This window comes from Schistocerca cancellata, chromosome 2, assembly GCF_023864275.1.
Source record: "Schistocerca cancellata isolate TAMUIC-IGC-003103 chromosome 2, iqSchCanc2.1, whole genome shotgun sequence".
Taxonomy (NCBI): domain Eukaryota; kingdom Metazoa; phylum Arthropoda; class Insecta; order Orthoptera; family Acrididae; genus Schistocerca; species Schistocerca cancellata.
In genome coordinates, this window is record NC_064627.1 from 459,048,830 (window position 1) to 459,075,145 (window position 26,316).

The 26,316-nt window shown below is 42.8% G+C and overlaps 1 protein-coding gene across 2 annotated transcripts in view; it reads left to right on the forward strand.

Annotated features, from left to right (window-relative positions):
• LOC126161956 (trypsin-1-like) overlaps positions 1 to 26,316 on the forward strand; it is a 138,184-nt gene that overhangs the window by 86,534 nt on the left and 25,334 nt on the right. For both annotated transcript variants that reach the window (XM_049918137.1, XM_049918136.1), the window contains 2 exons: positions 1,393 to 1,481; positions 6,620 to 6,724. In XM_049918137.1, coding sequence (XP_049774094.1) covers positions 1,393 to 1,481; positions 6,620 to 6,724 — 194 coding nt within the window. The remainder of the gene's footprint in view (positions 1 to 1,392; positions 1,482 to 6,619; positions 6,725 to 26,316) is intronic.

Sequence of the window (26,316 nt, forward strand, 5' to 3'; positions counted from 1 at the left end):
GCACAATTTCAGTGCAGTAATGTGTTCATTGTAAATAAGTATTATAGTAGTTGTATTACATGTTTATTACCTTATAAATAAATAAAAAACTTTTTTATTTTAAATTCTGTGCATTAGTATTTCTAAAATGACTCTTTCATGTAGTGTTCATTAAAAAATGACGATCATTCCACTTGGGACCTATGGAATGGTACATTAGCTTATTTGTTTTAGTTGTAAATATTTGTCATGTATTGTTGTATTTCTGACATGTTCTACATCCTGGAGGACCACCTCACTACGGATCAACTGGAATGAGAGTAAATCTAACCTAATCTAAATAATAGATTTCATCCTTGGCATTACTGGTAATTGCGGTGTTTCTGGTTCAGAAATTTTTTTAGCTACAGCATTTCGATAGCTTGGTTACATGTCCACACTGTGGCTCCTTAACATGTTTTAATGTATTTTGGAGGTCATTTACAAGTGTCCAGAACATAAGTAGCCCAAGCCCAAACTTCCAGGGACATAACATTCAATATGTTTCCATCCTGCATTTATTCTTCATTTCGTTGAGATAGTTTTTAATGTGGTCATCAGTTTTATGCTCTGTAAATGAAGAAATGTTCAAGAGTGGGATTAAAATTCAGAATGATAGGATATCAACAATAAGATTTGCTGATGGCATTTATATTACAGTGAAAGAGAGGAAGAAATACTTAATGCAATGAACCGTCTACCAAGCATAGAATATGGTCGAGAGTAAACAGAAGAAAGACAAAAGTAATTTGGAATAGCAGAAATGAGATTAGTGAGAAACTTGGCATCAAAACTGGGGACCACAAGGTAGATGAATTGAAGGAACTTGTGCTCCATCTCTCATGACCTCACTATCAATGGGATGTTAAACACTAATCTCCTCCCTTCTTCTCCATATTTAATCAATGTGACTGCATGAGTAGCACATTGCTAATGATGATGCAAACTTTATGGGACTGCTTTTCCTACTCATCTGCACTAACTTACATTTAGAGAGCTAGCTGACATTCATCACATCAGTTAGAAATTTTGTCTAAGTCGTCTTTGTATCCTCCTACAATCACTCCATGATGACACCTTTCCATGCACCACATCATGATAAGCAAACAGCCACAGATTGCTGCTCACCATGTCTGTCAGATCATTTATGCGCATAAGACATAAAATTTATATAACACATAACTTAATTGCACATGTCCCTGACTGACAATTTATTACAGAAGTAAATCTTTGGTTCATTATTGGTTTATTTTAAAACATCTAAAGAAAGTTAATGTGTTATGTGTAATGTGTTAGTTTCCTGTCTCACTGGATTTGTACTGTCATATTTTAACATTCACTGCAAAATGTTTCTTATGTTGGAAATTGTTATAGCTTTCTCTTGAAATTTCTGGTGCTCAAATCTGTGGTGCTGCTATACTGAGTGAAATATGGGTCATTACTGCAGCTCACTGTGTTGCAAGGTGGGTACAGAATTAAGATAACTGAAACTATGACTTCTGTTAACACATTAAATTTACTGGTCTTTTCTCAATGGCATAAGGGAACTCAAAGATGAAACTGCAGTCAACTGAATACAAAACAGGTATCAGCTTGCTAAGTGTCAAACACAAGGTGTGTTCTGCACAAAGTGCACAGAATGCTTTGTGGATGCTACCAACTGCTCTCTCTGTCAAATACCACATGCTCCATTAGTCTTTCTCTTGTTGCTGCTGCTAACAGTTTCTCATGAAACTTCAACATACGGAACACTATTACTTTAACTTATTCATCTAATATTTATTATGTTTCCTATGTGTTACTCACAATGAAGATTACAATGATAAAATGCCCTTCACCATACAAGCACAAGTATAAAAACAAACACCAAATGTTGAATGTCAAATCCAAAACATATGTGACAGAGAGAATTTGCAGAATGACTATACTGTTTGGTTTGTTATGCAATACACTGCCTCTAGTTACTGTTGATCACTCCATCATCCACTTTTCCAACTGCTCACCAGTTGGTAAACAAAACTGGAATGAGGTCAGTTACCAGTAGTGAGGAATAACCGAATAAGTGTGGATGAAATAGTGATGGAAGAAAGGTGAAGATAACCTATAAAATGTAGTGCAGAAAGGAAAGGAAAATAATCAATAAATAAGTCAATAAATGCAAAACAGTTGAATTATGGGAGAATTAAATGTTACTTTAACTGTTTACGGCAGCATTTGTAGTACTTATTTCATGTGACTTATTGAAATAGTGTACAGTCTTACTTCAGTGTTCTTCACCCATATTGATTGCTAATCATGCCTGTAATTTAATGGAGCTTTGATTTCACACACTAATTTAAAACTGGATCACAGAACTTTCTTTCATTTATTAAAATGTAAGCACATTTTTTGTAACATTAACAATGTAAATGTTGTGTGTGTGTCAGAACACTGGTTAACAGAAAATCAAGTAGACAGTTTCATTCCTCAAGGATCTATCACAGTGCAGGAAACAAGCAAAATGTTGGTATTGGAATTTACATCAAGCATGGTTTAAAATTTTGAAAACTGGACATGGCACCACAAAGCTCGGAAACAGATGCAGAGTTTAGTTGTGTGAGACTGATTGAAGAAAATATAGTACTTGTTAGCCTATATAGTGATGTAATTGTATTTTTTTTTACCAATTTGAATTAGTCGTTAACAACATATGTCTGCTTGTGTCTGTATATGTGCGGATGGATATGCATGGGTGTGTGCGCGAGTGTATACCTGTCCCTTTTTCCCCCTTAGGTAAGTCTTTCTGCTCCCAGGATTGGAATGACTCCTTACCCTCTCCCTTAAAACCCACATCCTTTCGTCTTTCCCTCTCCTTCCCTCTTTCCTGATGAAGCAACCGTGGGTTGCAAAAGCTTGATATTTGTGTGTGTGTTTGTGTGTTTTTTATTGTGTCTATCTACCAGCGCTTTCCCGTTTGGTAAGTCACAGCATCTTTTTTTAATATATATATTTTACACACACAATTTATCATTGACTTACATAATGCATAAGAACCTGCTTCAATCAAAATAAATAGATCACATGACTCCTCTAATACTCTTATGGGTAAATTACAATCTAGAATGTCCACTTTATAATTGATTGACCCGATTATTTATTTATTCCAATTTTATGCTGCATGAATTCTCTATTCAAATAAAAACTATTTTTTAATAAATATTCTTTAAATTTACAGAGTTTTTGATTTCTTCTGGCAATTTATTGTATATCTTGACACCTTGGTAATACATAAAGGTTTGGGTTTTAGTTTTATTCATTCTGTCTAGGTACAAGCAATTACTGTTTCTGATTTGGTGATCATGCATGCCAGTTCACTGCTTATTGAGCTCTCTTTGTGGTGTTTTGGTGCTGACAGGGCTTGCGAGTATGACATTCAGTTCTACAGAGATTTTTTCAGCTATTGCCTTCTTATTTTTTGTCACATTCATCTTGTGACTTAGCAGATGATATTTTTCTGGTTTCCCTATACGGAGTATAAATCTTTTATACAGAGGCTCTTGGAACATCAAACATGTTGGCTACTTTGGTTATGGAAGCACCCACCATATAAGCACCAATAACTTGCCAACTTTCAAATGCACTGAGCTCTGATGTAATGCACTTACAGCTCTGCAGAACAATGTTCTGATGACAACTGGCACTTGCAACATATTGAGGATATTGCATGTGTGCCATTTGTGGTCTAATACAATAGCACAACCCACAAGATTAGCTATCATCTTCATTTTTGTTCAAGAATGCTTTTGTCATGGTGTTTCCATATTTTTGTCCATTTCTTGTATGTCAAACTCTGCTTTATCCAGGAGAAATCAGTGACTACTTTAGCAAATTAGTTAAGAACTTGGACACAAAATTAAGCCCATAGACACATCTGCAAGGGATTTGCTTGACTCCCAACTGTCTGAAGGGCTCATCTTTCATTGAGTCATTATCAGACAAAGTGACATCTTCAAAATAGTTTCTAAATTCAAAATGTATGTGCTGCTACTAGAGGTCCAATTATTCTGTTAAAAGAATGTTTCATTTGATAAGTAGGCCACTAAGTTATATTTTTAATAAATGTTTAGGGTATGGAGTTTTTCTGGATTTATTCAAAATCTGAAAAGTTATAACCATATTCCAAGAGGGTGATAAACAACTCCCCCACAACTATTGACCAGCATTTTTTGTGCCAAAACTCTCAAAAATACTTTAATCACTCATGTACAATCAGTTACATTATTATTTTGAATTGCGTGATTTGTTTTGCAACCATCAGTATTTGTTCCAGCCAGATAAGAACACTAATGCAGTTGTTATGTTATTGATGATATTTTAGCTAATTTCAAAAATAAGAGATTGTATCACTTACATTATGCAATCTAAGTAAAGCATTTACCTGCATTCCTTTTAACATACTAATAACGAAACTGGAGTACAATGCCTTCACAAATCTGTATTAGGAGTAATATCCTCCCATTTGAACAACAAAAGATAGTTTGTCCCATTTAGAAACAGATATTGCTCCTTACTAATAGCTGGTAGTATTGTTCCACAGGACTCTGTTCTTGGCTCCTTCTGTTTCATTGTAGCTATCAATTACCTAATCCATAGTGTCCCACAGTCTGTAGTCTGTTATGCTGATGATACAAATTTACTTATTTCACATCAGGACATCGTAACTCTTGATAAGATTACATAAGAAACTTCTGATGCAGCATAAAATTGGTTTTCAGCCAATAAGCTTATTTGTGATCCAGATTAAATTAGAAACCTTATTTCAGCATCATCTAAGGGTGCAGAAAATAAATTATTTAAACTTTTAAGAATACATATTGACACCAGACTCAGTTGGAAAGAGCATATTAACGGAGTTGGCAAAAGTATGTCTTGAGTGTCCAACCTCATGTGGAAACCAAGAGATATGGTTTCCATATGACATATTTTGAACTTTTTAAGTAACATATTTAATATGGCCAACTCATATGGGGAACATTCCCCCAATATCAGCAACATTTTAAAAGTTCAAAAAGAAATTGTCTGTATAATATGTAAGGTGGAGCGCTGTCTCCCTCTTTTTACCAGATTTCAAATACTAACAGTTGTGAATGTCTCTGCAGCCTTTGTCAGGAATGACATTAAAAAGTATGTTGCCACAGAAAAAATTCACAGACATGTCAACAGAAAATAATCAGGCAAACATTAACATTACAATGGCAACATACAGTAATATCAGAAAGCTTCTATAAAGTAAACAAACTCAAAATTTTTAATAAATTTGTTTTCTCTATTTGATCCAAGAAATTTAAAAATTTCAAGGTAAAATTATGTACCATTAACTGACTAACAGAAAGTGTATGTTACATTATAAAAGAGTTCATGATATGGACAATGCTGATTTTAATGTTTGATTTTGGCTGTAGTCTCTCATTTGATGATTTTAGTATTTAAATTTTCACCTGTACTCTTCGACTACACTACTGTTATTTACATATAACAAAGCCTGCTACATGTAAAATGATAAACAGTGAATAAATAGAGATTAAAGACTAAATAAAGATTAAATAATTTAACTGGGTAGATAAAAAAATCTACTCACCAAGTGGCAGCAGAACACAACACAAAAGAAGGTTGTAATTATGCAAGCTTTTGGAGCCAGTGGCTCCTTCTTCAGGCAGAGGGTTGAAGGGGAAAGAAGAGGGGTGATGGAAAAGGACTGGAGAGGTCTAGGAAAAGGGACAGATATCGAGAAAGTCACCCAAAACTGTGGGTCAGGGGACGCATATCACACGGGATGAGAAGAAACAACTGATTGTTGGGGACTGCATCAAGCGAGATTTGAAAACCTGAGAGCTTAAAGGTGGAAGACAGGATAATGTGCAAGACAGACATTACTGCTTGAACATCATGCTTGGGTTAAGAGGTGGGAGGGCAGCAGTGAAAAATAGACCGGTAAGACAGTGAAAAATGTTTTAGTTTCTACATCTTTCATTGTTTCACCAATCTATTTTTTTATCACCGCCCTCCCAACTCTGTTACCTACGATTCACTTATCTTTTCACTCTTATTATCTCATTCATGATGTTTAAGCAGTCCTGTCTTCCACCTTTAAGCTCTCAGGTTTTCAGTCCTCGACAATCAGTCATTCCTTCTCATCCTGTGCGGTAAGTCTCCCCTGACCCGTACTTCTGGGTGATTTTTCTGAAATCTAGCCCTTTTCCTAGGTCTCTCCAGTCCTTTTCCTTCACTCCTCTTCTGCCCCCTTCAATCCTTCTACCTAAAGAAAGAGCCACTGGCTCCAAAAGCTTGCCTGATTACAATATTCTTTGATATGTGTGTTCTGCCACTGCTTGGTGAGTAGATCTTTTTTATCTATCCAATTAAATTATTTTGTAAAAAATTGCTTGTTTTCTTTGTTAAATAAAGATTAAAGATACACATACTGGTACTCTCCTCCATTTGATTTCAAATGTAGGCAACACTAACATAAAAATGAAAGTATATGTATTCTGTAGCGAAAAATATTCCTGTCATCAATAAAAGTGTTCAGTTGTTTTAAAGCATATTGTTATTGTGTGTACAGGTGCAGAGTGCTTCAATGTAAAGAAGGAGCTTCACAGGAACGCAATGCAGCCATGTCCTTTTTGGGTCTTATAATGAACAACCCAATTTTTGGACTTATAAAAAGGTTTGATGTTCAGCATTTCCATTTTTAATAAATAGTTGCTAGAAGAAACAAGCTATTATTTATTGGTATCTTTAATACAAGTAGTATTTATTGTGGATAATAATAGTTATATTCTCATCATTTTATTAAAACTGTGGAATTTTTATACCTTTCGGCATTTTTCTGGAATACAGTTTCCCTCTACTGATAAATGTCATCTAAATCCAAAACCTAAAGTTTATTGTATTTATCAAACTGCACCATGCAAGAAGGTCAGTGTATGCTGTTACACAAGAGAGAAGCAACACAAAGTCATTGACCTCTTTTTTTCTGCTGCTTATTCTACTGTATCTCCAGAACAGCTGCAGTAAGGTTAGGGTAAGTAGTGGTCTCACATAAGGCAGATCTGAAACAGACAAAGTGCAACACAAAGAGGGATAAGGAACAATGGAAGAGGCTATAAATGTGAGAGCAGGGATAAATCCATCAGGGTGAGAGAGTGCAAATGCAATAAAACAAACAAATAAGTGACAATACAATGTAAATGAATAGTTACAAAATCTACTCACCAAGCAACAGCAAGGGAAGACTCACACAAAAGGGTTTAATTTCCACAAGTTTTTGGAGCCAGTGGCTCCTTCTTCTGGCAGAAGAGTTGAAGGGGAAGGTAGAGGGATGAGGAAAAAGGACTGGAGACAAAGTGTTACTGTGCAGAAAAGTCACCCAGGACCCCATGTCAGCAAAGACTTACTGGACGGGATGAGAGGGAAAGACTTTCCTTCTCATCCTGTCTGATAAGTCTCCCATAACCCTTGACTCTTGGTGACTGTTCTGAACAGCATCCTTTTCTCCAAATCTGTCCAGTCCCTTTGCTTCACCCCTCTTCCTTCCCCTTTAACTTGAGAAGAGAGATCGGGTTGGTTACACCAAACTACACCAATTTAGCAGTAGTTCATTTATTCACCTAAACACATGCAAGGCTCACAAAGAACTGAACACGGCAGAACAGCCCAGACGAATGCGTATTGATGCTGGTGTCGACCTCATCGGCAGCATGTAGCCCCCCCCCCCCCTGCAGCACGGAGTACTCTTGAGAGACCAGGAGGGGGGGGGTGACTAAGGCGTCGGCAGGGGAGCCAGACCACGGTCAGCTCGACAGCGTCATCGGGGAGCTGTGTGGGTAGATGTTGTGAAGAAAGGTTCAGCCACCGAAACTGGAAGTTGTTGAAGCGAGCCGGGCGTCGTACAGGGCGTGCTGGTCGTGCGGCGACAGGTAGGCCAGCGGTTTGCAGGTGGAACGGAGCGATGACGACGATGTCTCCGGTGGGCGTGACGAACACACGAAGCATGTCCAGGTTGACATCGGGCGGGAGGGGAACCACATTTCACCAGGTGGCAGGAAATGGTGGAGGTTGTGTCATGAGCACTGGATGAAGAGAAACACATGACAAACAGTGTATAATCACGCAGTATTATTGAGATGTCATGGATTATGTCCTGGGGGACAGGCACAAACACCTTGAGCGAGGGCACATTCAAGATGGGGGAGGGGGGGCGTGAGGAACCTCGACAGGGTGAGGCAGGCGATGGTGGAGAGGTCAAAGGGACTGGCGAAGGGCCGGGCGGCGAGGGCCTGATCGTAGGTAAGCTCGACGTGGGGAGCATGTGGTCACTTGACGGAGTGCGTGAGACCGGAGTAGAGGGTGAGGTCGTAGGAGAGCTTGACGATTGGAACTGGAAGTCACTCGCTCTCAAGTGTGTAAGTTCGACATGGAGGGAGTGGTCGGAGTGTCATAAGCCATGACAGTGAATGGCATGGTCATGCCCTGAAGGGGGTAGAAGAAGGCTTGACATGAGCAGGTTTAAGTCTGTTGAGAGAGACTGTAACAGCTGAATCTTTCATCTGGATGTCATAGGTGTTGGCTGAGCGCCGGAGAACTCAGTACAGGCCGGTATATGGAGGTTGGAGGGGAGCACAGACAGTGTCATCTCAGAGCATGACGTACTTGCAATCGTCCAGAGATTTCAGGACATGAACCTTAGGATGGGAATGGCTGGCGGGCAGAGGGATATAGAGGTTGATGAAGTGGCGTCTGACGTGGTCCACGAAGGAAGGTAGGTAAGACTGAGAGGGAGAAGGACTCACAAGTTCGCCATGGAGAACAATGTTCTGGCAGTATACGAACTCGGCTATTGTGCCTTTGACGTCTTCCGTATAGATCGCATGAACGCTGAGTAGCACAAGGGGAATGGCTTCCGTCCATAGAGAGTTGTGGCATCAAAGAGCTGCCTTGAAAGTGTGGTGCCAGCGCTCGACTAGCCCGTTACTTTGCAGGTGATATGCTGTGGTATGTATGCGCTGGATGCCACAAATGTTACAAATCCCGTTGAACAGGGCTGACTCGAATTGTCTGCCCTGGTCAGTCGTGATGATGGCTGGACATTCGAAATGTGATACCCATGACTCGACAAAAGCTCGAGCAACAGTTTCTGCTATAATATTGGGGAAGAGGACAGCCTAGACCCAGCGAGTTGTTCGGTCGATAGACGAGAGAACGTAATGAAAGCAATTAGAAGGGGAGAGAGGACCAACAATGTCAATATGAATATGCTGGAAACGCCCAGGGGGGATCGAAAAGGCGTCGAGGGGGGGGGGGGGGGTTAGGTGTGCTTGTGTACTTTGTGCAGCATTGGCACACGATGCAGGCGTGTGCCCATTGCTGGCAGTGCTTGTTGACATTTCTCCACATAAAGCACACCGCTATAAGGCAGGCGGACGCACGAACACCGGGGTAGGCTAAATTATGCAATGCATTGAAGACAGCTCGAGGGAGCGTGGTTGGGATGAGGTGGCGAAACGTGCCCAAACTGTCGTCACACCAGATCTCACCAGAAATGCCAGGGAAGGTGGTGCAGACGAAGTGTATTGCCGAAGTAGAGTCTGAAATCAGCTTTTCTGTTTCCTCGTCAGCAGGTTGGAGTTTAGGCAATTCAGAGAGGTCTAACAGCGAATGGACGGCGTCAACTCGTGAAAGGAAATCAGCAACTATATTGTTAGCATCCTTTATGTGTCTGACATCGGTGGTGAATTGAGATATGAAGTCCATGTATCTGAAGCGGCGAGGCGGCGGGTCAGCTGGCGGGTTTGTAATGGCCACAGCCAGGGGTTTGTGATCCATTAAAACATAGAAAGGGCGTCCCTCAACGTCAGTCTTCAAATGCTTAATCACTTCATAGACCGCGATCAACTCCCTGTCAAACGCGGAATATTTCCGTTGTGCATTGGTGAGCTTGCGCGAGAAGAACTGCAGAGACAAAGTTTGGCTGTCGATTGTCTGGCTAAGGACAGCACCGATGGCAGTATTTCTCACGTCTGCGGTAATGAAAAGCTGCACATTGGGATGAGGATACGCGATTTTGCAGGCCTCGGCAAGAAGATTTTTGAGGGCAGTGAAAGAGTCAGTCATAGCAGGGGTCCATGGAATGGGCCAAGATCCAGAAGTGTTGGTGCCTGCCAAGGCGTCCGTCAGTGGAGCCTGAATCTCTGCAGCCCGAGGTAGATGTCGGCGATAATAATTAACTGTCCCCAGAAAGCACTGGAGCTCTTTGAACGACGAACGTCTGGGTAGGTTTAGTATCGTTTTTACTTTCTCAGGGGGTGGTGAAATGCCGTCGGCAGAGACCCGAAAACCAAGAAAAGTGACAGCGGGTTGATGTAGCTGCAATTTGTCTTGGTTGGTCTTGAAGCCTGCTGCCGCGAGATTGTTCATAACAGTTTGCACATGTCGATGTTGTCCTCGACGGAGGAGCTGACCACAAGAATGTCATCAAGATATGCAAAGCAGAATTTTAGGTCGAATAGCACTTTGTCGATGAAGTGTTGCCAGGTCTGGGTTGCGTTTTTCAGACCGAAGGGCATGAATCGAAACTGAAATAACCTGATCAGGGTGGTGATTGCTGTCTTCTCGATGTCTTCAGGTGCCAAGGGGATCTGATGGTAGGCCCGTTTGCAATCAATGACAGAGAACGTGGTCGCACCTGCGAGGGAACTGGTAAAGTTGGCAATGTTGGATATGGGGTAGGTGACCATAATTGTTCATGCGTTTAGTCGACGGTAGTCTCCGCACATGTGCCAGGACCCATCTTTCTTGGGTGTCATGTGTATGGGCGTAGACCAGATACTGGCAGAGGGTTCAATGACGCCGGAGCTTAGTAGTTCAGAAATCTGATTTTTAAGGTCGGAGAGGCACTCGGGACAAAGTCGACGTGGTTTACTGGAGATTGGGGGACCTGGCGTGAGGAGAAGCTTGTGAACCGTGCCGTTGGTGACGACGGAAATGTTGCCGGCGGCACGGGAGGTGGTTTGTTTACAATGTGTGGCGGGCGGGGCAGGCGAGGCGTGTTCCTGGTGTTTGGAGCCACTCAGCGGATCCGACGGGAGCCGAGGCGGCGAAATGTCCCAGGAGTCAATGTGACAAGATGGCCGCCGGCCCGAAGCAGTGGCACCATTTTCGGGTGAGCTCGTTAGAGCTCGTGAGCCGTTAGTGAGTCCATTGTCCAAGGGCATGGCCTGTGGCAGCACGATCGCAGGCAAAATGCTTGGCGCGAGTGCACTGTTTTTGTTGTCAGTGGTGGTCGCACGGCGGCGCGCCGGACCTGGAGTTGGATAGTTTGAAGTGCTGTCCGCGAGGGGCGGGGTAGGAGCTGTCAGTTCGGAAACACGTGACGCTCATCGTGCTTGCGCACTTGTGTCCGGCCGAGTGTCAAACGCTGCCGTGTTAGGAGGGTGTGGCCCTGCGGAACTGCACAGTAATCAATATAGCAGTCTTGATAGCACAGTTGCGAGGTGTAGCAGGAGGTAAACACATGGAGGCTCGATTGCTGGTATTGCAAGCAGGTTCGGCGCACTTACTGACCTTGCTTTGTCCTTGCTATAGTGACTGTAATTCCTTTGTTGCATCGGAGAGCTGGAGTTGTGTTTTGAGGAACTGGAGGGAGTGCTCGAAGTTTTCCTTGTGTAGGCGAGCGATGTGCTCAAGCTCGACAAGGCACTTGTGCATGGTTTCTTGTAACGTCATGGACAGAGACGAGCATGTACGGATGAGATGAGCCCGGACTGATGTGTCACGGGTGGGGGGTTGCTCGACGGAGCACAGGGGAAGTGAGTCTTGACGGATGATGAAACATGGTGTTTCACACTAGGTCTGGTGAAAGTTTGTGATGTCACAAGAAGTCAATGCCTAGTATAGGTTCGTCAATTTCGCAAACTAAAAAAGTCCACTCGAGTTTGCAGTTTGCAGAAAGTGAGATGACGTGTGAAGTCTAACCTGAAATTGGCAGTTTAGTTGAATTCATGGCTTGTAGTGAAGTATGATGAGGGCAGAGGTTCGACGACACTAAGGACGCAGGCAGCATCGAAACATCGGCGCCTGTGTCCACTAGCAAAAGGTATCCGACGAAATGTCTTTAATGTAAAGTCGTCCACAATTATCGGGTCGTTCCCGGACAGAATGGAGCACTGGGGGGGTGCCTGTCATGTTGTGCACAGGAGGCAGCACTCGGACCTACCTGCCATTGGCGTTTGGGAAGTAGCAGGGTGGTCTGCAGTTCCATGCCGCCTCACCAAACCGTGTGTGGAAGTAACAGTATGGGTAGTACGGTTGCATTACCTGCGGAAAGTTCATTGCCAGTGGTGGTGGCCGAGGTTCAGTGGCTGCAGCAGGTTCGGTTGCAGGAGGGGGTGTGACCATGGGCAGAGCCGGTGACGACCCAGTTGCTTGTTTACTGCTTCCCGGAATGAGTGGAACTGTCAACACAGTGCGGCCACTGGACACGTCCGGCCGCAGCGCGATGAGCCTGAACCTGAGACTTGTCAGATAGGCAGTGGCTGACAAAATAGAGCAGTGATGCATCATGTAGCTTGTCAGTAATTGTCATTCTTTGCTTGACAGGTTCAGGAGACCTTTGAGCTAGAGCAAAGTGGATGTGGAGGAGATAGTTTATCTGACCAGATGGCGAGGAGAGCTGTGTCAGAGGATAGATCGGCGCCGACCAGGGCACATAGCCGTCTCCAGAGCTGGGAAGGTTTGTCATTGCCTAGTTGCTCGACGTGGAGCACTTGCCGTATTGCTCCCTCAGTTGAGCGTGCAAGCCGACTAAGAACTGTCTTTTTGGCTACAGTGTACTGGATAAATGAGTCTGGGGCGTTGACCAGGTCAGCAATCAAGTCCTCCTGGTCGTGCAGGTGGGTGATGAGGCACAAAAACCTGGTTGACTTGTCAAGTTTGTAATGGTCAAACACTTCGTCCACAATTTTGAACCAGGTTGTTGCTTTGTCAGAATTAAAACGGCGGCAGCGTCGGTAAGCATTGTAGAATGTTCGGAAGAACGGGTTGAGTTGAGTTCGTCGGGGCACTGCCTGAATCGAGCTGTTGTTGCTGTAGCATTCCAGGAGAGTGTGCCTCCAGAAGTTGTGGCAACGATGGCTGTTTGGGTGGCAGCGTGAAGGTGACACGTTGTGGTTGAGCGTGATCCGTCACGAAGTGGGAGGCCGACACAGGTGAGACACCATAATGTGTCGATTGCAGGTGAGGAAGCTCAGCATGTTGCGGGTGTGTTTGGATTGACATGTTGCAGAATACCAACGTGGATGAGGCACTGAGATATGCCAACAATGGTAGCGGAAGCTCCACTGGAGCCAACGCAGGGGCGACAGGTGAGAAAAAGTTCAAAGTTTGAAAACGTGTGTTAGTCTGCGGAAAGCTCAATGTAAGATCAGAGCCAGGGCCCTGCATTCCCAGGAGGCTGCGGAGGAGCGGGCTGTTCAGAGGCACAGTGTGGGAAATGATGTTGAACATGGGACGGAATGTGTGAATGTTCACTGTTCATAGTCACTCCACTCAAAATGGTGTGCGGATAAGGTGAATGTTGTGGCACAAAACACTGAGGCGTAGCAGTGGTATGGAGGTCGAGGTCAGACACAGATAATAAGTTATTGTTCCTGTTGCAGGCTGAGGTATCAAAGTAGGAAGGCATGTGCTGATGCTGAACCGAGGCAGGCGCAGGTGTGGTCAGATGCTGAGGAGGTAGACCTGTGAACGAAGCAGTTCCGGCCATGTGGCGGGTATTCGCGTGGTACTGCACAGATTGTGGTGTGGCAAATCGTCCTGGTGGTGGTAGGTTGTCCAATGAAGCATTTGCAGAGATAGGCATTGGTCCCGCACTGCACAGAGATTCGTAAGAGGTAAGTGCACAGTCGATGAGGGAGGGCCCACGTGGTGGGAACAAAGGCGTTTGATAGCCGGAGTCATGCACACTCCTAACCTCACTTATTGTTGCAGGTTCAAAAATGTTGGATGAAATCGGCATAATCGTCAAGTGAGAGGCATCGTGTTGCAGTCCTGGCGGGTGTACATCGCCCGCAACATGATGCAAGTCGATCATAAAATCTGGCGTTAGTTAATGGGCCAAAGTCATTGTTCGAATGCTGTGTCAATGTAATACACATAAAAACAGCCAACGCAGAGGTCGCGGACACAGTAAAATGGTGAAAACAGTTGACATTACAACTCGGGGTCACCAGTGAGGAGAGAGTTCGGTTTGGTTACACCAAACTACACCCATTTAGCAGTAGTTCATTTATTCACCTAAACACTTGCAAGGCTCACAAAGAACTCTGAACATGGCGGAGCAGCCCAAAGACAATGCTCCGAGTCCAAAGACGGTGCTCAGAGTCCAAAGACGAACGCATATCGATGCTGGTGTTGACCTCATTGGCGCCACAAACTCTTCTGCCAGAAGAAGGAGCCACTGGCTCTGAAAGCTTGTAAAAGTTAAACCCTTTTGTGTGAGTGTTCTCCTGCCACCCCTTGGTGAGTGCTATCCATTTACATAATATCATCAATAATTGATTATTTTTTGTGTTAAACAAATAAGTCAGGAGCAGAAGGAAGGATAACACAACAATGATATTCCTTGCTAAGAACTTTTGCTGTGTATGCAACAAAATTCTACAAGGTAAATTAAAAACTAATAACTTTTTAGGCTAAGATCAGTGTCCAACGATTCAACATTGAATGAAATTAAGCTTAACGAGAAGTTCAGACAGGCAGGTAGTTAAACAATAAAAGCTCCACCTGAACAGGGTATGAAGGCCCAACGGTACTGACCAGCCACTGTTGTCATCCTCAGCCCACAGGTGTCACCGGATACAAATGTGGAGGGGCATGTGGTCAGCAAACTGCTCTCCCAGCCATACGTCTGTTTCCAAGACCGGAGCCACTACTTCTCAATCAAGCAGTTCCTCAGTTTGCCTCACAAGAGCTGAGTGCACCCCTCTTGCCAATAGCGCTCTGCAGACCGAATGGTTACCCATCCAAGTGCTAGCCCAGCCTGACAGTGCTTAACTTTGGTGATCTGACGGGAACCGGTGTTACCACTGCAGCAAGGCGTCACTGCATTGGTGACAGGCAGGTAGTAGAGATGTTGAAATATGACAAGATTTTCATAAAACTACTGTGAAAAATAATGTTAGTATACCACAAGTTTCTCATAAAAGCACAGTGAAAAATAACGTTAGTTGTATATTGCATCAGACTATCAGGGGATGAAAAAACAAAGTACATGAGCTTCTTGTTTGTGGAATATATGTACTATACCTGTCTGAACATTGTATAATCACAGATATGGTAGGTGGGTATCAGTAGACACACCATGGAGAGAGGAGGAGTTGCCATATACACTCCTGGAAATGGAAAAAAGAACACATTGACACCGGTGTGTCAGACCCACCATACTTGCTCTGTACACTGCGAGAGGGCTGTACAAGCAATGATCACACGCACGGCACAGCGGACACACCGGGAACCGCGGTGTTGGCCGTCGAATGCCGCTAGCTGCGCAGCATTTGTGCACCGCCGCCGTCAGTGTCAGCCAGTTTGCCGTGGCATACGGAGCTCCATCGCAGTCTTTAACACTGGTAGCATGCCGCGACAGCGTGGACGTGAACCGTATGTGCAGTTGACGGACTTTGAGCGAGGGCGTATAGTGGGCATGCGGGAGGCCGGGTGGACGTACCGCCGAATTGCTCAACACGTGGGGCGTGAGGTCTCCACAGTACATCGATGTTGTCGCCAGTGGTCGGCGGAAGGTGCACGTGCCCGTCGACCTGGGACCGGACCGCAGCGACGCACGGATGCACGCCAAGACCGTAGGATCCTACGCAGTGCCGTAGGGCACCGCACCGCCACTTCCCAGCAAATTAGGGACACTGTTGCTCCTGGGGTATCGGCGAGGACCATTCGCAACCGTCTCCATGAAGCTGGGCTACGGTCCCGCACACCGTTAGGCCGTCTTCCGCTCACGCCCCAACATCGTGCAGCCCGCCTCCAGTGGTGTCGCGACAGGCGTGAATGGAGGGACGAATGGAGACGTGTCGTCTTCAGCGATGAGAGTCGCTTCTGCCTTGGTGCCAATGATGGTCGTATGCGTGTTTGGCGCCGTGCAGGTGAGCGCCACAATCAGGACTGCATACGACCGAGGCACACAGGGCCAACACCCGGCATCATGTTGTGGGGAGCGATCTCCTACACTGGCCGTACACCACTGGTGATCGTCGAGGGGACACTGAATAGTGCACGGTACATCCAAAACGTCATCGAACCCATCGTTCTACCATTCCTAGACCGGCAAGGGAACTTGCTGCTCCAACAGGACAATGCACGTCCGCATGTATCCCGTGCCACCCACCGTGCTCTAGAAGGTGTAAGTCAACTACCCTGGCCAGCAAGATCTCCGGATCTGTCCCCCATTGAGCACGTTTGGGACTGGATGAAGCGTCGTCTCACGCGGTCTGCACGTCCAGCACGAACGCTGGTCCAACTGAGGCGCCAGGTGGAAATGGCATGGCAAGCCGTTCCACAGGACTACATCCAGCATCTCTACGATCGTCTCCATGGGAGAATAGCAGCCTGCATTGCTGCGAAAGGTGGATATACACTGTACTAGTGCCGACATTGTGCATGCTCTGTTGCCTGTGTCTATGTGCCTGTGGTTCTGTCAGTGTGATCATGTGATGTATCTGACCCCAGGAATGTGTCAATAAAGTTGCCCCTTCCTGGGACAATGAATTCACGGTGTTCTTATTTCAATTTCCAGGAGTGTATGTTAAAATCTATCAGTGTCAAAAATTAAAAATTAAAAAGTTTTCGGTAGAGCAACATACAGAAGCATGTGCATGTAGGCTTAAACTAAATAATAGTACTTCTATAATTGTAGCTGTGTATAGTCCCCATTGGGAAATTTTCAGCTATATTTGGAAAACTTAAATTCTTTGCTGTGCTGTTTGTCACACAGAGGGAAACAAATTATTGTTTGTGGGGATTTCTACATAGATTTTCTGAAAGAGTCTGATAGAAAGCTTGACTCTGAAGTATTACTTGGTGTAGTGTTGGCAGAAGAGACAACACCGTGTTACTAGAGGAGGCTGAAATGCACGCATTTTAGCTCACGCAGGCTGGCATGAGGAGGGAAGGACTATACTGATGTGAGGTCTGGAACATGACAAGGAATTAGAATTCAGAAAGCAGACGGAAGTAGTTTGATACTTAACTTTAATCCATTGATGATGAATGTCGCTCTTGACGATACATGATTCACAATATCAATATCAATAGTAACTGAATATGGCACCTTGCTAGGTCGTAGCAAATGACGTAGCTGAAGGCTATGCTAAACTGTTGTCTTTACAAATGAGAGCGTCTGTAGTCAGTGAACCATCGCTAGCAAAGTCGGCTGTACAACTGGGATGAGTGCTAGGGAGTCTCTCTAGACTAGACCTGCCATGTGGCGGCGCTCGGTCTGCGATCACTGATAGTGGCGACATGCGGGTCCGACGTATACTAATGGACCGCAGCCAATTTAAAGGCTACCACCTAGCAAGTGTGGTGTCTGGCAGTGACACCACACTTGGTCCTTTCAGTCTAATGTCAGTTATTGATTTTGCTACTCGGGTAGTACAGGAAAGCAGCATACTGATAAATAATGTATTTATAGACTAAGATAAATTTAATCAAGTAAAAACCTTTCCTCTTAAGAATGATCTGTCTGATCATGATGCACAGCAAGTTACAGTATATGACATAGCTCCATACAGTAATACAAAACAATCCTCCAAAATAGTGTGTTAAATTAATGATTTGATGATTGAAAATATTAGGGAAAGCTCGCATGGAACTGATGCCATTCCCAACAGAATACTAACAGCTTGTTCTCAACAGATAAGCAGGATTCTCAGCCACATATGTAGTAGCTCACTGAAACAGGGCATTTTTCTGGACACACTGAAATATGCTAATGTTAAATCATTGCATTGCTCAATCTCACTTCTGACAGCATTAATCAAAATTCTTGAAAAAGTAATATATTCAATAGTAGCCTCACATAATTGAAAAAATGAAGTACTAACAAAATGTCAATTTGGTTTTTAGAAAGGCTTTTCAACAGAAAATGCTATATATGCTTTCACTAATCAAAAACTAAATCTTCTGACTAACTGAACATCACCCATTGGGATATTTTGTGATCTCTCAAATCATGTTGACTGTGTGAATTCTTCTAGATAAGCTTAAGCATTGTAGTATGAATGGAACATTGCACAAATGCTTTAGTTCATATTTAATTAGAAAAATGCAGAAGGTACACCTCAGGTGTTACATGCTTCACCCACTGTCCCTGCTGTCGAGACATCTTCGCGGGTACTGGGCGCAGTTGGGCCACCCTCTCCCCAAGGGGAGTGGCGGGTTCAGTGGCGTTCGCGGCGCACGAGGCGGAGGGTCAATGTGGAGGTTGGCCGTGTGGCATCGCCCGCTCTGCCTATGAGTGGACATGTGGCTGCTCCTTCAGCAAGGTCCGAGCAGGCACACGGGGGGAGGGGTTTATTAGTTAATGGGAGCTCCAACGTTAGGCGGGTGATGGAGCCCCTTAGGGAAATAGCGGGAAGGTCGGGGAAGAAGACCAGTGTTCACTCTGTCTGCTTGCCAGGGGGTCTCATCTGAGATGTGGAGGAGGCCCTACCGGCGGCGATAGAGAGCACTGAGTGCACCCGACTGCAAATTGTTGCTCATGTCGGCACCAATGACTCCTGCCGTCTGGGTTCAGAGGTCATCCTCAGTTCGTACAGGCGGTTGGCGGAATTGGTGAAGGCGGAAAGCCTCACTCGTGGGGTGAAATCAGAGCTAACTATTTGTAGTATCGTTCCCAGAACCGATCGCGGTCCTCTGGTTTGGAGCTGAGTGGAAGGCTTAAACCAGAGGCTCAGATGATTCTGCAGAGATCTGGGGTGCAAATTTCTCGACCTCCGCTATCGGGTGGAGAAATGTAGGGTCCCCCTGAATAGGTCAGGCGTGCACTACACGCCGGAAGCGGCTACAAGGGTAGCGGAGTACGTGTGGAGTGCACATGGGGGTTTTTTAGGTTAGAGAATCCCCTCCCTAGGCCCGACAAGACGCCTCCTGAGACGCGGCAAGGTAGGAGTAGACAAAATGCAACAGGGAATAACAATATTAATGTGCTAATAGTAAACTGCAGGAGCGTCTACAGAAAGGTCCCAGAACTGCTCTCATTAATAAATGGTCACAACGCCCATATAGTACTAGGGACAGAAAGTTGGCTGAAACCAGACGTAAACAGTAATGAAATCCTAAACTCAGATTGGAATGTATACTGCAGAGACAGGCTGGACAGTGAAGGGGGAGGCGTGTTTATAGCGATAAGAAGTGCAATAGTATCGAAGGAAATTGACGGAGATCCGAAATGTGAAATGATTTGGGTGAAGGTCACGGTTAAGGCAGGTTCAGACATGGTAATTGGATGTCTCTATAGGCCCCCTGGCTCAGCAGCTGTTGTGGCTGAGCACCTGAAGGATAATTTGGAAAATATTTCGAGTAGATTTCCCCACCATGTTATAGTTCTGGGTGGAGATTTTAATTTGCCGGATATAGACTGGGAGACTCAGATGTACATAACGGGTGGCAGGGACAAAGAATCGAGTGAAATTTTTTGTAAGTGCTTTATCTGAAAACTACCTTGAGCAGTTAAACAGAGAACCGACTCGTGGCGATAACATATTAGACCTTCTGGTGACAAACTGACCCGAACTATTTGAAAAAGTTAATGCTGAACAGGGAATCAGCAATCATAAAGCGGTTACGGCATCGATGATTTCAGCCGTAAATAGGAATATTAAAAAGGGTAGGAAGATTTTTCTGTTTAGAAAAAGTAACAAAAAGCAGATTTCAGAGTACCTGTTGGCTCAACACAAAAGTTTTGTCTCAAGTACAGATAGTGTTGAGGATCAGTGGACAAAGTTCAAAACCGTCGTACATAATGCGTTAGATGAGTATGTGCCAAGCAAGATCGTAAGAGATGGAAAAGAGCCACTGTGGTACAACAACCGAGTTAGAAAACTGCTGCGGAAGCAAAGGGAACTTCACAGCAAACATAAACATAGCCAAAGCCTGGCAGACAAACAAAAATTACGCGAAGCGAAATGTAGTGTGAGGAGGGCTATGCGAGAGGCGTTCAATGAATTCAAAAGTAAAGTTATATGTACTGACTTGGCAGAAAATCCTAAGAAATTTTGGTCTTATGTCAAAGCGGTAGGTGGATCAAAACTCTTCACGCAGTATCTTATCTCCCATTTCATCTTCATCTACATCCTCTTCCATTTCCATAATATTGTCCTCAAGTACATCGCCCTTGTATAAACCCTCTATATACTCCTTCCACCTTTCTGCTTTCCCTTCTTTGCTTAGAACTGGGTTGCCATCTGAGCTCTTGATATTCATACAAGTGGTTCTCTTCTCTCCAAAGGTCTCTTTAATTTTCCTGTAGGCAGTATCTATCTTACCCCTAGTGAGACAAGCCTCTACATCCTTACATTTGTCCTCTAGCCATCCCTGCTTAGCCATTTTGCACTTCCTGTCGATTTCATTTTTGAGACGTTTGTATTCCTTTTCGCCTGCTTCATTTACTGCATTTTTATATTTTCTCCTTTCATCAATTAAATTCAATAATTCTTCTGTTACCCAAGGATTTCTGTTAGCCCGCGTCTTTTTACCTACTTGATCGTCTGCTGCCTTCACCACTTCATCCCTCAGAGCTACCCATTCTTCTTCTACTGTATTTCTTTCCCCCATTCCTGTCAATTGTTCCCTAATGCTCTCCCTGAAACTCTCTACAACCTCTGGTTCTTTCAGTTTGTCCAGGTCCCATCTCCTTAAATTCCCACCTTTTTGCAGTTTCTTCAGTTTGAATCTGCAGTTCATAACCAATAGATTGTGGTCAGAATCTACATCTGCCCCAGGAAATGTCTTACAATTTAAAACCTGGTTCCTAAATCTCTGTCTTACCATTATATAATCTATCTGAAACCTGTCAGTATCTCCAGGCTTCTTCCATGTATACAGCCTCCTTTCATGATTCTTGAACCAAGTGTTAGCTATGATTAAGTTATGCTCTGTGCAAAATTCTACCAGGCGGCTTCCTCTTTCATTTCTTAGCCCCAATCCATATTCACCTACTATGTTTCCTTCTCTCCCTTTTCCTACTGACGAATTCCAGTCACCCATGACTATTAAATTTTCGTCTCCCTTCACTACCTGAATAATTTCTTTTATCTCGTCATACATTTCATCTATTTCTTCTTCATCTGCAGAGCTAGTTGGCATATAAACTTGTACTACTGTAATAGGCATGGGCTTTGTGTCTATCTTGGCCACAATAATGCGTTCACTATGCTGTTTGTAGTAGCTTACCCGCACTCCTATTTTTTTATTCATTATTAAACCTACTCCTGCATTACCCCTATTTGATTTTGTATTTATAACCCTGTAGTCACCTGGCCAAAAGTCTTGTTCCTCCTGCCACCGAACTTCACTAATTCCCACTATATCTAACTTTAACCTATCCATCTCCCTTTTTAAATTTTCTAACCTACCTGCCCGATTAAGGGATCTGACATTCCACGCTCCGATCCGTAGAACGCCAGTTTTCTTTCTCCTGATAACGACGTCCTCTTGAGTAGTCCCCGCCCGGAGATCCGAATGGGGGACTATTTTACCTCCGGAATATTTTACCCAAGAGGACGCCATCATCATTTAATCATACAGTAGAGCTGCATGTCCTCGGGAAAAATTACGGCTGTAGTTTCCCCTTGCTTTCAGCCGTTTGCAGTACCAGCACAGCAAGGCCGTTTTGGTTAATGTTACAAGGCCAGATCAGTCAATCATCCAGACTGTTGCCCCTGCAACTACTGAAAAGGCTGCTGCCCCTCTTCAGGAACCACATGTTTGTCTGTGGAAGAATCCTAAGGAAATGCAATCCGAAAACAAAGGAAGTAGGTTACAGTACGCTTGTTTGCCCACTGCTTGAATACTGCTCAGCAGTGTGGGATCCATACCAGATAGGGTTGATAGAAGATATAGAGAAGATCCAACGGAGAGCAGCGCGCTTCGTTACAGTATCATTTAGTAATTGCGAAAGCATTACGGAGATGATAGATAAACTCCAGTGGAAGACTCTGCAGGAGAGACGCTCAGTAGCTCGGTACGAGCTTTTGTCAAAGTTTCGAGAACATACCTTCACCGAAGAGTCAAGCAGTATATTGCTCTCTCCTACGTATAACTCGTGAAGAGACCATGAGGATAAAATCAGAGAGATTAGAGCCCACACAGAGGCATACCTACAATCCTTCTTTCCACGAACAATACGAGACTGGAATAGAAGGGAGAACCGATAGAAGTACTCAAGGTACTCTCCGCCACACACCGTCAGGTGGCTTGCAGAGTATGGATGTAGATGTAGATGCAGATGTAGAAGCTTGAAATTAACAATATGGATAGTCTGCAGAAATCAGCAGAGTCCTCTAACTGGAGAGGTGTCAAGAATGGCATCCCACAGGGCTCAGTCTTTGGTACCTTATGGTTCTTAAAACGTATTGATGACTTGCCAGTCTGTATTCATGAAGATGTAAAGCTAGTTCTTTTGCTGATGGTACAAGTATAGTAATCACACCCAACAAATAAGAATTAGTTCAGGAAATTGTAAATAATGCCTTTCAAAAAATTATTAGGTGGTTCTCTTGAAATAGACTCTCACTAAATTTTTAGAAAACACAATATATACAGTTCTCTACAGTAAAAAGTCTGTTATTAGGGCAGAATATTCAAAATTTCTAAGTGTGTGCATTGAAGAGAAATTGAATTGGAAGAAACACATTGATGATCTGCTGAAATGGTTAGGATCAGCTACTTATGCTATTAGGGTTATTGCAAATTCAGGTGATAAACATATCTGTAAATTAGCCTCTATGCCTATTTTCATTCACTGCTTTCATATGGCATCCTTTTTTGTGGTAATTCATTATTAAGAGAAAGAACATTCATTGTGCAAAGAATGTAATCGGAATGGAGACCACCCAAGATCACCTTGCAGGCATTTGTGTAAGGAACTCAGGATATTCATAGTACTTTCGTGTTACATACATTCACTTATGAAATTTGTTATTAATAACCAATCCACATTCAGAATTAATAGCAAAGTGTGTAGCTACATAAACTAGAAAAAAAGGATTCTGGGTTAAATCTGACTTTGGCACAGAAAGGGGTAAACTATGCTGTGACCAAAATCTTCGGTCATTTGCCACATAGCATCAAAAGTCTGACAGACAGTCAATCAGCATTTAAAAGCAAATTAATTCCTGTCATATTCATGATCTATGGAACAAGTATTAATGTAATGTTAATGCCATCTTTTTAGTATGTGTGGAGTCTTATTGTCGTAACAGAAAGCAGAGATGCATATCGATGAACCGAATCACAGAAATAAAACTGAAGGTATATAAAGTGTGGAGCCTGACAGTATTTTCATTGGGTCTCCTCTTGCTTCTAACATATGTAACTGACCTTCCAGTTACTTGAAAGGTCTCTTCAAAAACTGTAATGTTTGCTTATGACATAAGCATACTAATCAAAGGCCCATATATTATGCAATTTCAAACAAACAGAAAATAATAGTCACAAACAAAATGAAACAATAAGTATAACATATCTTGCATTTAAACTGAATAACTACATAAACTGAGGCGACATACATAAATTAATCAAAATGTACAATTCAGTATATTTTAAACCAAGAAGTGCATCTCATTGTGCTGCCTTAACGACGTGGTGCTGACTAACTTCATGTACTTTCACTTCAAATCTTTTACAGAATTATCTTCTGAAGAATGTTGCTGAAATAAATGAAGTGAGATACACAGAGGGAAAATACATAAAGGGGAAAAAAGAGAGGTATAAAAAAATAATAGCAGAGAAAGAACAAGGATGGGATGAGGATGAGAGTGAAATAAAGAGAGAGAGAGACAGGGAGAGAGAGAGAGAGAGAGAGGGTGAGGGGGGGGGGGGAAGGTAAACAATTACTTGCTGTCATCAAGGAGGCATTAAATATTTGTACAACAAATTCATCAGATTACAATGGGGAGTGCAAATGTATCTATACAAATCAGTATAAAATTTTAACTCTTCTAAAACTTTGTGTAATGCATAAAACACATTGAAGAAGTAACAAAATGGATATGAACTACTAAATTCTCATAAGCAAATAGCTCAAAGTGAACTGAATGTAAGTGTGGATAAGTCATAAAAAATTTGTGTGTCACTCTTAGGCAGTGACTGACCACATACCTAGTGTCTCTATGTATTATAAAGATGTGGTGATAGGTAATGCAAGATGAGATTTTAATGTCTATGTCAACATAAAGAAAGAGATATATAGACAGCATCCAGCAGAAGACAAGAATCATCAGTAAGGCCAGAGGATGGCAGCATGTCAATTTTTCAAAAATATTGCACTACCTAGACGACGTCATCCAGTTGAATGTCCAAAATCATCAGACACCAGGATACAATAATATCACAGATATATTGATAACTAACACAATAACTAGGCAGTTCATCTGTAGTTTGCAAATCATTGTAAACTTTGTGACATAGGCTACTTTTTATTGTTAAATGTCATAAATTTTCTTCCTGATCCATTTCCAGATGTAGTTTGTAAAGTATTAGTGATTACATGCCTCTGTCTGACTTGTTGTCAGTCTGATTTTATCTTCATGCAGTTCCTACAGAAGTGGCATAAAGAAACCTGAAAGATTTCTAAAAAATATTTTAAAGTAGATTTGTGTCAAGATATTTGGCATTTTATCAGTCTGTCATCCAGTTAAGGCGTTTTTGCATTTTAGCAACACTCCTTCAGAAGTTTTAAGAATGAGAAACTGTGACAGCTGCTGCTCTTCTTTGTATACCATTCACTCAGTATCTTCTATTAATCAAAACTAATATGGATGGTACACACTCAAGCAGTGCTCCAACATAATTTGTCGAGTTGAGTTACGAGCAATCTCTCTGATAGGTAGAATGTAGTTCACAGTATCCTACTAACGAATGAAAGGCAACTACATTCTTTACGTATGATTAAACCTACATACTTGTTCAACTCCACATCATCCCACATTATTATTCTCAATATGGAAGACATAAGAATAGACTATGATGGGATAACAGATTAGGATTTTGAATATGATATCCCTCGTCTCAAGGCAAGAAAATCCCCCCTCACTCCTCTCCTTATATTTTGGTACTGCTACTTTTTTCATTCATTATTTTAATTTTATTACTGATGCTAAGAGCCACCTGTCTCCCCCTCTTCTGCATTTTATTAACAGTTCACAACCTCACTGCTCCTTGCATCTTACCCAGCTGCTATACTTGCTCCTTGTATCATTCCTGTCAACCAGGGCAACCATTCATAAACAATAATTGTCACCACAGTTGTGGCTGAGTGCATTCTGGTGTCTATGTGTGTTTACTTAAACTATAAGAAGATATGTATCTGGAAAGCTAGTAATGTGTGTCACCGCATAACACATCAGTCAGCTAAAGGTGGATAGCTGCCTTTCCATATTTTTGTTTGCTTCTTCCATTTTGTTAATGTAGTATTATGGAAGTTATGTTTTTATGGAATACATAGTTCAGCACATGCCTGTTTTAGTTAATAATTAATAAACATGACTCAGAAAGTTACACTATACAATTCAAATAGTTCACAGAGCCACATCATGAGGAGAAATTATGAGAAGAAAGTAACTTCTGTTTTCATGTAGCATGGGAAGTATTGGGAGGAACAGAAGAGTCACTATAGTGTCTCATGCCCCAAGTCAGTGTACTTAGAACAGTGATGGCAACAAAGCAACTTTGCTTTTTGTTCACCTACGATAGTCATTCAAAATGAGCGTTTCAATTCAAAATCCTGCCAAATATGAAATCCATCCTCTAATACATTTTTTTAATGGCAAAAAGTCTCAAAGCCATTGTCATCAACTGGAAAATTTAATTTGTGTTACATATTGATCAAATATGATAAGTGAAAGTACTGTGCATTAATGGTATCACTTGTTTAAGAGTGGAAAGATGATGAAAGAAGTAGTTATCCATCTTTAATCAGCCACACTGTGCTTGGTAAACACAAGTGAGTTCCATTTCTGCACATAAATTTTG